The sequence below is a fragment of the Rhinopithecus roxellana genome, chromosome 7 (genome assembly GCF_007565055.1).
Source record: "Rhinopithecus roxellana isolate Shanxi Qingling chromosome 7, ASM756505v1, whole genome shotgun sequence".
NCBI lineage: Eukaryota > Metazoa > Chordata > Mammalia > Primates > Cercopithecidae > Rhinopithecus > Rhinopithecus roxellana.
The window spans coordinates 56,184,019-56,196,583 of record NC_044555.1 but is presented as its reverse complement, the minus strand read 5'-3'; the positions used below and the strand labels follow the sequence as shown (position 1 = coordinate 56,196,583).

Sequence of the window (12,565 nt, the reverse complement as noted above, 5' to 3'; positions counted from 1 at the left end):
AAAATAATGACATTTATTTATTAAATTCCCCTTCATTCCAAAAAGAATTGGAAGTAGTTACATGAAAAAGAGAAAATTACCTACCAGTGATTTCAAATGTGCAGTCATTCCCTTCAATTTCATCTAATCTAGTCACCACCGTTCCTGCTATTGGTATTTTTCCCTATTAGAAAAAGAACATTCTCATTAATTCTGCAGTCATACAGGTCTCTGTTTATTTCACTTAGATTTTCTGACCCTCTCAGCACTGCAAAATTATGGCTAGACGCATTTTTCCACTATGTCAAGAGCAGATAATATGATTCCCTGCTCTAAATTTTCATCAGACTAAGAAAGCAAGTGGGAAAATGTGGATTGTGTTTGGCTAACACACCCTAAACTATAAGATCAGGATTTACAAAGCAGTTTCCTTTTCTAACATATTTTCATAAGAATCAGTAAAAAAAGTGAAGGCTCAGATGTTATAAAAACTACTAAGTGTCAGGCCAAGATGTAACAGGCAATAGTAAATAATGCTCTATATCTTGGGAGTTGACTGAGGGATGTTTAATTTCCTAAGGAATAACATGCTTCTTTAGAAGCCTGTTATTTAACATGCTTCTTAGAAGCCTGAATCATGTGCTGTGACTATAATAAGACAAACATAGGAGCAGGTCCCAGCTTTATGTTTTCTCAGCAATAATGACATGGGCCTGTACAATACTGCTGCTAATTTATCTAGTTTCCATTTATGCATGCAAAACCTAGTGCATAACTAAAGCAGTGGATATATTCAAGATAAACTCATTATACTAATACAAAGGTCTTTGATCTAAGGAACATCTGCTCTTACAAGCTCTTTAATTACAACGAAGGGTCAGAACATTCTGGTTCTCCTGGCTTGAGCTTTTAATGCCATAGTGGAGATACTGCATCTGGATGGAAACCTGTTTTCATTAGTGGGTCTACTATATGTTTTATGTGAAATCTACTAACCTGATAGATAAAGCCACTCATCCGAGGACTTGCAGATAACATTATCAGGACATTTGAAAATAACATAAGGTACCGCTCCTCTTTTTCCTGAGAGAGAATGAACAATAACACATGAAGAACAGAATTGGACATTTTATCTGTTGAGAATTTCTGGAATCACTGCCTTATAACATAGACCTTATATAAACAACTGAAACATTAACAATAATTTTTTAAAAAAGATACCCAACTTGAAAACACAAAACTAGTTGAATTTTATTTTGACATGGACATAAACCCACAGTTTATCTCTCTTCTTCCTATACATAACAATTAAATACAAATAGCCATGCTTGCTTTCCATGTATGAAAGCCTGAGAAGTCACCACAGTTTATGCAGCCAGTGAGATGTGCTAGACCTGGGCACAAAATAAGTCTCCAGGTTCACAAAATGAAAATATATTGTACTTTGAAAAAATGGCAAAATGAAGGGGTTTTCAGGTGATAAGAAATTTAGTATGCTCTAACGTGTTAAAGTCATATTCATAAAATTAACTTTAGTCATTAAGAACAAGATAATTATTGGATTTATGTAAAATGTAAAAGTAGATACACCTTTTTTTTTTTTTTTTTTTTTTTTTGAGACGGAGTTTCGCTCTTTTTGCCCAGGTTGGAGTGCAATGGCACAATCTCGGCTCACTGCAACCTCCACCTCCCGGGTTCAAGCAATTCTCCTGCCTCAGCCTTCCAAGTAGCTGGGATTACAGGTATGTGCCACCACTCCTGGCTAATTTTGTATTTTAGTAGAGATGGGGTTTCTCCATGTTGGTCAGGGTGATCTCAAACTCCCGACTTAAGGTGATCCACCCACCTTGGCCTCCCATACACTTGTTTAATGGCACTGAGGAAACCTCGACACATGAGGGCTGCTGTGAGCCCCTTCAACAGATATGCAATTAGTATACGCAAAAATTACATTTGGCTTCCATGCCCAGTCATCTTAGCTAAAATTATCCTTTTGCCTGTCTCCATCTCCTTCCTTCCATTTGAGAAGAGCAACCCTTCCAGGCTAACTATTCTAACAAGTGCTCCACATTCTCTCACATCTTTGTCTCACTTAGTTTTCCTCTACAGACATCTCCTCTTCTTCTCCCAGCATCCTCTTCTGTTTTACTAGCTTTTCCTCTTTTTCTTTAACATATGTACACCTCCTATCCTAACAGACCTTGGCTTGCCCCCATATGGCTCTTCATGCATAATATCCCATTTCTTGACATTTTACTGCCAAATTACTTGCTGCCTTCATTTTCTCTGCATTGATCCATCCCTAACTGCACCCTCCTTGCTCTTGCAAAGTCATCAATAACTGCCTTCTAGCAAAATCCAATGGCTTCCTCTTGGTCCTCACATTCCTTGCCCTCTGAACCTTCAGCAGCAGTCAGCACACTGGCCATTTTCAAATGCTCCTCGTGGAATTTCCACGACACCGTGCTCCCCCAGTTCTTCTCTACCTTCCTCTTTCTCTTTTTATTTTTTCTGGCACTGATTCCTCCTGCCTTCACCCAAGAGGTTTATCCCAAAGGTGTGAATGACTAATAGTTAGATTCACTGCATTAACCTTCCCTGGGGTATCTGCATTTTAAATGAGATTGTTTATTAACCCAAAGTAATGAATCTCTGCCAAAGACGTGTCAGAGAGTGTAGGAAGATGTTTTGGGAGAAGGAAGACAATTCTAACACCCGATAAATCAAACCAGGTGCCATAATCAACCTTTCTCCCTTTCCCTGGCCCCTTCTTAAAAGAAATAATCCATCTTCAGCCCCCCCTACCCCCACCCCCCGGGCTTCTCTCTGGATATTTACTTCCTAGGAGGGCACATCTGTTAGGGACATCTAAGTCTCTGCCTCTAACTCTGACCTCTCACTCACATTTCCGTACTTCGTTAACAGCTGCCTATGGGACATCTCCACCCAGATATCTACAGGTCTAAAATTACATTCTTCATCTCCTCTAGCCCAAGGGAACCACTTCCTGTTGACTTTCCCTTCTAAAGATGCCTCCAATTTGCCCCTTCTCTCCATTCCCTCTGTCACCACTGTCTTAGGGGACTCCTTCTCACTTTCCATCCCAGCTGGCCTTTCTGCTTCTCGTCCATTCCCTCCAGTTCATTTGACATATATGGGTGTCAGATTAGTGTGAAACATCCCTTTCAGAGTGTTGTTCTATATGACTCTGGACTCTTTCATTATTTCCCACGGCCTGCTGCATCCATCTGAACTACTCTTGCCTGATGTCAAGCTTCTGCATAATCTAATTCTACCTGACTCTATCAGTCTTTTACTATGGCCAAGTTGCTTCTTTTGCTCCCTACAGGCTGGTTTTCTTACTGTGCTGCAGCAAACCAAAGCCACATTTCTGTTCTCTCCTAAGTAACAATGACCTCTGCCTTGTGAAATCCTCCCCTTTTGTTTTTGTGCCCCCTCCTCAATTCCTGTCTCCATAAGGTCTTCTTGAACTCTCCCTCCTGTGAACTTTTATGGACTCTATTGTTGAGATTGCAAAATCGAACATTGACTATTTGGTTTGTTTGCTAGTTGCAACTTGTGTTTTAGTCTGTTTTTAATGAGTTCTTTGAAAACAGGGATCGTTGCTTGTTCTTTTCTCTTATCTCCCACAGCACCTAGCAGAATGTTGAACAAAGAATAGGTGCTCAGCTTCTGATTTCGATGTTGTACAATTTGACTTTGGTGGAAGAACAAGGAAGAAAAACTGCTTAAGAGGCTCAGGCAGGAGGATCGCTTGAACCCAGGAGGCAGAGGTTGCAGTGAGCCAAGATGGCACCACTGCACTCCAGCCTGGGTGACAGAACAAGACTCTGTCAAAAAAAAAAGGAAGAAAAATATGAAAGATGGAAGAAATGATGTTGAGATTTGAAACACCTTACCTCACATGCTCCATACTGCACCATTACTTGTGACATAAAAATCACACTTCCCAAGTTTTTAATATCTTCTCCTTCCCATGCCTGAATAGGTTCCGACAGTATCTGTAACTCCAGCTGTTTTCTCTTCCTCAGATCTTGACATTGCCCCTACAGAACCAAAGCAGAACATAATGGAATAGGAATTCTTATGAAACAGACTAAAATAAGACCAAAGTAAGATGTGGCTTCTGACTCTTTGGTTCCCATTGAGCCCCTGTTTCCTCATCATGAATCCCATGACCAGGTCTGTTTTTGATAGACAGAAAGATCCACTACCCTAAATCTCTAGGCTTGAGCCCCCAAAAGTTTTGTGAGGGAGGCCTATTTTTCATTTTGCCAAAGCGTCAAAACAAAATGCTAGAAAGAGCTTATTTCCCTCCCTGTAAAGAACATGGGAAAGCAAGCAGCCAAATCACACTGACCAGAGCCAGGTGAGGACCTAGTAGATTCAGATCTACTGGTTGGTGCCCCTGCTTGAGCTCCTCTTACGTTGTCTATCTTTGCATAAATAGGGCTTTAGTGACAAAATAATTGTATTTCGAACATATGCTCAATTTCCAACAAGGTAACATCCTGAAAATAATAAAAAACAAAAAATTTCTCCTGGAGTTATAGTGAAAGAGAAAATTAAATTCTTTATGCCACAGTGAATCAAACTGATAATGAAACCTAGGCACTACTGTACTTTGTTTAAGGACCAAGATTGCTATGAAAAAAATACTAAATTAGTTTTTATTTCTAAAAGGATTGGAAAAAAGAGATACAACTGAATTTCATGATGACATACTGAAAATTCAAACCAAGAAACAATTTACAGTTTGCCAACACTATGTGGGGTATGAATACTATATATATATATATATATATATAGCTTAAGACACTGAGTTTATCTTAGAGTAATTTAACAGCATGCCTTCCAAATTGAATACAAAAAACAAGCACATGGCTACTTCTGTTACCGTTTCCAAATGAATGCAAGATAATATTCTGGGGGGTATATTTTCTATAAAATCTCTGCTGTCCCTTTCAGCTACATGGAAACACAAAGAAATAAATTCACTGTACACATATTTTAAGAGCACCTATAGTAGGAATAAATATACTAAACCATCAAGGCAAGTTATATAACATAATCAGAAAGAAATATAGGTTTTCAAAAAGACTCATTTTACATTCCTATTTATACAAGAAAAAATAGAACCATAATTATAATAAACACTGTGGGTTTCACTGGGTTGTTCTATTAGCTTGCGCCATGTAAAACTGCCAATATTGGACTGTTTTTGGCATATAACAATGGCAATTTTAACCTAATACTTACTCTGGTCTTCAACTTGCTGTTCAACTACAGACACATCAATTACTGATCTTTCAACAAGGATTAATAATTAAACATTAGTCCAAATCACTTATAATGCTACAGAATTGTGTGAAATGAAGGTAAGTTTAATCAATTGCCCAAAATGAAGTTTTCTTTCCTCCTAAAATGGCACCAAGTGGTTTTATATCAGTGGGTTCAAGAAGATACATTAACCATCATACTGAAGATACAAGATCACAGGTACTTTTGATAGCAACCTATATAAAGCAATTGCATTTTAGTACTTTGGGTTTTTTCCCCCCTTTTAAATTTGATGAAGGATTTCTTCTTCATATGCAAAAAAAAAAAAAAAAAACTCATACCCTTTGGCATAACTAGTTGAATCCAGTATTGATGCAAATCAGTGAATGACGAGTTACACAGACTCGTCATTAGGTGAGCAATGGGGGTAAAGACAAAGAGACAAAAGGAAACCCCCCACCTACACACCAATGCTTAATGTGGCTTAATGTGGCTGAGACTGTAAATGTGATTGCTTTATACCCTCAGCCTGGCAACCTTTCTTAGGTAAGCATGATTTTTGGAGGACAAAATTAAATGAAACAATCACTGCTATACTGTCATGAAAGCTTATTATTTCCATTCTAAAGACCTTTGTATAGGGAAAGAAATGTTACACACAAATCGTTCTTTCAGGAATAAAGTATACAAAATGGAGAATTGTGATTTTAAAGTATCACCTACCATGAGAGTTTTGAATGCTACGATTGCTTTCAGAATATCCTGGTGATCTGGATGAGTATCCTATCAAAGGAATACATTTGAAAACAATGTTAGAGGAGAGAGGATCAGCAGTTGCCAAGGGTTAGGGGTAGAAGGAGGGTATGGCCACAAAGATAGCAAGAGAATTTTGGAGGATGATGGAACTGTTCCGTATTTTAATTGTGGTCGTGGTAACATGAATCTATACCTGTGTGAAAACTCATAGAACTGTGCACCAGAAGAAAAATATTAATTTTACTGCATACTAAATTTAAAGATTAAAAAATAGAGCAGCATGGAAGCATCTGGAATCTCAGCAACTCTAATTATTAGGTGATTTAGAAATTAAGAGAGTTGGTAATGCATAATATATTTAGTAACTGTGTAGCAAAAGGCAAGAGTTCCCATTTCCCTTTTTGCTATTATACTTTGGATAATGATTATTTAATAATAAATATAATAATCAAATAATTATTCGGGGGACATCATTAGGTCATATTGTTGGTAGATGACAGAAGGTAGGGAATGGTGGAAACAAGAGTCGTGGTTAGAGAAAAATCAATCTATCAGCCGGGCATGGTGGTGCATGCCTATAGTCCCAGCTACTTGGGAGGCTGAGCTGGGAGGATCAGCTGAGCCCAGAGGTCGAGGCTGTGATGAGCTGTGATTGTGCCACTATACTCCAGCCTGGGTGATAGAGTGAGACCCTGTCTCGAAACAAACAAACAACAACAACAAAAATCCAAGAGAAAAATCAATCTAACTCCATTTCCTAAAATGCCTCCATTTTCTTTCAGCAGTGTGAACATGGCAGATGGGAAAAGATTCCAAGTTTCATACCATATTTTCCTTCTTAAGCAAGCTCTTACACATGGCCTGCGATCCTGTGGTACTTGCAATTCCGAAAAGTGGACAGATTCAAAAATGGCTTAGAGGAATCCACAATTCCATAACTGTTTATGAAGGGAAGATAGAGATTCTTATGGGTAGATGTGCACCTAACATTGGGGCATATGGGATATGACCTTTGAAACTTAGCTGGAGTAAGGGACGACTACATTTCCTGCCCCACTAGTCTCAGGTGATAAAATACAGAGCTGAACAGATTAAGGGCCTGATATAAGCCAAGAATGACATTGCTCATAAAAAGTAAGGTTGTATTCCTTTACAGTAAAATTTATCCTTATCCAAATCAACTGACAGCCAAAAATTTCAGGTTTTATTCTACTGTTAGCAGCCATGCCAAATGCTCTAAAATCTGCACAAAGTTTAGAGTGGCAAACTAGTACTAAGGGCTTGTATTTTCTGATGATGGGAAATGAGAGGCAGCCAAAGACATGTGACCCACAGCAAATGGAGGCAGGAGGAGAACAGACTCCACTACAAGAAAGGCTGAGACATAGGATCCAGGCAGCAGGAGCGTCTGGGATTTGTTTCTCCCCAAACTAAGTGCATATTTGTATTTTGACACTGAAAAGTAATAGAAACTGAGGCCACTTGTTTCTGGATTTTTGTGATAAGCAAGGAGGGGCAAACCTCAAACGGTTCAGCAAACTGGTTTAGCTTATGGAAAGGCATCCAGAGGTCAACACCTTCCTGAGCCCTAACTGAAATTTCACACTGACAGGCTTTGCTCACAAGCTCCCCACTGCCTCCAGCTTTCAGGCAGGTCAAATACCCTGAGAATGTGGTTTCACTCAGAGAACATGCTTTCAATCCTGACAAATGCTGACAAGCCCGGCAGAGTGCGGGTGCACCCTTTTTCTTTAAAGATAATCAAACCCCTTGAAACCTCAAAACCTTTCCCCAGACACAGGAAGAGCAACTAGGGTAAATGCAGCCTCCTCCAGCAGGCCCTCCTCTCCCACCCACACTTAAATCCCCCATGAACAATCACAAAAGAAAGCCTCAAGGAGCTAGCTCTGCTGATTGGTTTTTCATAACATGAGGCCTTTGGTTCTTGGTGAAAAAATATTCAATTATCAGGCCTCATCGCAAAATCTTAATATTTAGAAAAGATTATAGCTATGCTACAAGAGTTGCAAGTAAACTGTAGGTTTATAAATAAAAATGTGGAGGGACTCTGATGTACATGCATGATGTGTAGCGAGATACCACTAATATTGTACCCATTCATTGGTCTTTAAGGAATACCAGAATCTTCCATTGTCATCCAGAGTCAGGAAGTTGAATGATGGCAGAATTCTACAGATAAATATTCCTGTCTATAATGAACTTGTTCTTTGTACATTCTGATGTTGTTTTGCTTTATCTCCCATGATAAAGTTGGTTAATATACCAGAACCAAAGAAGATTTCTTAGTTGGATTTTGACCAAACTACTGAGAGGGCAAAAGAAAACCCCAGTTAGCAAGTAAGCATAGACTTAAGGGAAGCCACAGGACTAAGGCTTGGAAGAGAAGAGCGAAAAGGGCGAATGATCATTAATACCTAGTAGCAAAGAATAAGGATCTTATTTTGCTGCATAAAGAGGAAAACTAGAAGCCTGAGAGGAGGGAAGAAGAGATAAAGTAAACTTTGAATCCAAGACCTTGATTCCTCTGCAAGGCCATTTTGGAGGCAAATTGGCTGCGTCCTCCAGAGCACAGGACCATACTTGGCACAGGAGCTTGAAAAAGTTCACCTTCCCTTACCTCCATATGCCGTTCCAACTCTTGCAAGAGAGTAACATATTTCTCCAGTCGCATGAATGGTTTGCTGAGGCTTGTTGTTAAAATGAGGATACCTGGGCTCGATGCACCTTGATTTTCCATGAATTGTTCCAACTCATCACTAGCAAAAGAACAAATATAGTTTTGTTACTGCTGAATATCTCATGTAAAGAATTATCAACCTAAAATTATTTTACTGTATTTCACACAATATAAAGCCAAATAAAAATGTGTTTCACTAGTCCAAATGCTGTTCAATTTGTTTTGGCTCAACTAAATCAGGCTTTATTAAGTTTCTTCTGTAAAATCAGCATCAGGGCTCCTTTGGTGAGCCAGACACTCGTGATCCCTGGTGTCACACATTCAACAATTACTGATTGAGCATCTACTAAGTGACAGGCTCTGTTCTCTGATGGGGCTACAGCAGCAAACAAACAAACAAAAAAATCCCCACCCTTAAGGAGCCTACATTCATGGGCGTGAGATATACAGTGTATCAGATGACCCAGAACTTAAAGTATAATTTTAAAAATAGATTTTCTTAATCACTTCAAACGTCCTAGTTATTGACTGGTCAGGTGCCTAAAGATAACAATCCACAAGGTTGTATCACCCACTTGTAATGTTCTAGAATCACTTCCTACATTTAGATACCAGCATGTTTGTATGACTAACCACAAAGTCACTTAGCCCAATATCTAAAACCAGTGCAGCAGATTAACCAAACACTTACATAAGGCAGTAACTTGATGAAAAAATGTATTAACATTTTATGAACTGTGTGTTGTAAATGTCTAACTCTAAGCCGGTGCTTTCTCTGCTGTTTAGCACCGTTCCAGATTGTTTACTTTCCACCAACAGGGATATTGAGTCCTGGGGCTGCAAGATCATTTTAATACACATTTAAGCAACATATACTTAGAGAAGGAAAGCTACTGCCTAAGTGTCAGTTTATGTTGAAACTTCTGCTTTATTACACGGCCCTTTTACCTCTTTGGTTGGCCATGCATATCCAGTCAGTCACAAATCTTCTTGGATCTGTTGATTCGTTCCCATTCCTGCTGCCACTGCCTTAGTTCAGGACTTCAGCTCGTCCCATCTGGCTCACTTCAATAGACCAACTGTTTTCCTGGCTTCCAGGCTTTTCCCAGGTCCTGCAGACTACCATTTTAGCCTCACTGCTTTCCTACCCAAGCTCTGAGTGCCTACAAGATCAAGTCTTGACTTTTTAGACTCCTACTGGCTCCACCATCTTTCTCACTACTCCCCAGGAGGAAACCCCTACTGCAAAGTGACCTACTTATTCTCCCTAGAACACATCTTATGCCATGGTTCCCAACTGTGGTGTGCTGCTATAAGGTGTGAAGTGTGTTCAAAAAACTTGCTGTAAGTAATAAAGTACTGGGAGGCTGGAAACAGAGCGGATTGCAGGTTATCCCTATTAATTACAGACACCCACCCACACTCTCCCTTCGTGGGCTTTTCTGAGCAGGAGAGAAAAGATGGAGTTTCAGCTAATGCAACAGCAGCCTTGAGTCATGCAGTATGGCACGTATGTCAGAGGAAAAAAGGGCTGGGAATGGCTGCCTTAATGGAGTCTAGATCACATATGAGAGGTCATATCTAGCAATTGCTGCTAACCCTTTTATTAAACTTACAAAAAATTATAGAGACGGGGTTTTGCCATGTTGCCCAGGCTGGTCTCAAACTCCTGGGCTCAAACAATCCTCCCACCTCGGCCTCCCAAAGTGCTGGGACTACAGGCATGAACCACCGCACCCACCCTGCTGCTAATCCTTTTATCAGTTTTTGTAGTCTTGCTCCAGAAGTAGCCAAAAGGAGGGAAATGTCCTAGACTTGGAGTCATAAAACAGAGTTGGCAACCCTGGATGAGTTGCCTGAGCCTCAACTGACTCATGTTTATAAGAGAGATAAAACCTACTTCCTAATAAAATTGCAAAGATTAAATATTGGGGGTTTTAACGCCACTATTTCATGCTAAGAATTGTACATGCATTCACTCTTGTTTAATGACAACAACATTTCAACATAGGTGTTCTCCCCATTTTACAGATGACAAAGCTGAGAGGAAGAGTGATAGTAAGTGGCTACAGTGGGATTCATACTCAGGTCTGAAGCCAAAGTCTCAGGTCTTTTCAGGATACCATACCGGCTCTCTGCAGGACAGTATTTTGTACACTTTAGTCAATGGATGCATTATTATTATTATTATTATCCCAAGACAAACACCTTGCTAAAATCACATCTTTAAAAACTACCAGTACCTGTGGTTTCCAACTTAATGGAAATTCAGTTGATGTTTAATTGCCAACCAAGAGCATAAAGTGCATAAAGAGGTTTAAAAATTCATTGCATATAAAATATAATTAGGGAAATAACTCAGGTTTGGAGTGCATTTGAGTAGAAAAGTAATTTGGAGAAAATCATTTTTCTAATTTATTTTCAATTTAGTAAACAAGTTTTATTTTTTCTTTCGGTGACTAAATGACTGCCCACATCCTCAACGTTTTACTCTAATTGATGCAAGAGTTACAGCAATTAAAAGCAAATGCTAATGTGTACTTTATTATTACTTTCCATGCAGCATTCTAACTTCTAGGCTTGCTAAATATTATAAAACAGTTTAAATTTATTTCAATACAACATGAGATCACTATCTTGGATTAAAACACTGGTTCTTCAGAAAAGATAATTTTACTAGGGCAACAAAAGAAGAAAATTGTCCTAAAATGCCTTTTATCTATGATAAATAGATCCTAAAAGACACATTTTATTTAGCCAAATAAACATAATACACAAATTAGTATCATTATACACAAATATAATACATAAATACATATTGTTATACCAAAGAACAATCTCTTAAATGCAGTTTTTAATTTTATACAGCCCATTTGAAATAGCAGTGGATTAAGACTTGCTTTTCAAGCTTAACATGTTCTGTATATGTGACGTGATACAATAGAAGCAGTTCTCAGTGTATAAATGCTGTTTAAAACAACATACATTTATTTCATAGAATGCATGGTGGATGGGGCTCTGGGATATTCTGGGTTGGACTAGAAAACTGAAGAAAATTATGTATACTATAATAACGCTACAGAGCTTAGCCATCTCATATAGAAGTGTTTCTGTGGCATCTTTGTATAGGTTTCTAATTTGAATGATCATAACTCTACCTAGCAGGTCAGAGATTCCTCCTTTCCACCTCAATTACTCCCCCAACAGCCCTTTCAGGGGAAATCACTGTGGCCCAAAAGGGGAGGTGAGGCAAGAGGAGCTGGCTGCCACAGCCTCTGGCCAGTGGAAAATTTCAAGAGTGCCACTCACACTGGATTGTGTGGTTCCCTTTCTTCTCTTTTTCATTTATCCAGCCCCAGAGATTAGGTGGTATGCTTCTTTTGCTTCTTTTTTTTGTCCCCACTCCTTTTTTTTTTTTTTTTTTTGGAACGGTCTTGCTCTGTTGCCCAGGCTGAAGTGCAGTAGTGCGATATTGACTCACTGCAACCTCCGCCTTCAGGGTTCAAGCGATTCTCTTGCCTCTCAGCCTCCTGGGTAGCTGGGACTACAGACGCACACCACCACATCCGGCTAATTTTTGTACTTTTAGTAGAGATGGGGTTTCGCTATATTGGCCAGCCTGGTCTCGAACTCCTGACCTCCAGTGATCCACCTGCCTTGGCCACCCAAAGTGCTGGGATTACAGGCGTGAGCCACCGCGCCTGGCCTTGTCCCTACCACCTTTGGTTTGTTATCAGTCTTACTTGCTCCCTTCTCTGGTCCTTCAAAGACAGAAAAGAACAGAGCCCAGGCTCAGAATTTTTTCTGTGCTCCTTGTCCCCAGAGCGAGTA

At 39.4% G+C, this 12,565-nt stretch overlaps 1 protein-coding gene across 8 annotated transcripts in view; it reads right to left on the bottom strand.

The window, feature by feature from the left end:
- The window catches only part of ARHGEF6 (Rac/Cdc42 guanine nucleotide exchange factor 6), a 124,121-nt gene that overhangs the window by 16,303 nt on the left and 95,253 nt on the right, over positions 1-12,565 (bottom strand). For all 8 annotated transcript variants that reach the window (XM_030933730.1, XM_030933729.1, XM_030933731.1 and 5 more), the window contains 5 exons: positions 8,675-8,813; positions 6,004-6,063; positions 3,900-4,046; positions 976-1,062; positions 85-163 (listed from right to left, as the gene is read on the bottom strand). In XM_030933730.1, coding sequence (XP_030789590.1) covers positions 85-163; positions 976-1,062; positions 3,900-4,046; positions 6,004-6,063; positions 8,675-8,813 — 512 coding nt within the window. The remainder of the gene's footprint in view (positions 1-84; positions 164-975; positions 1,063-3,899; positions 4,047-6,003; positions 6,064-8,674; positions 8,814-12,565) is intronic.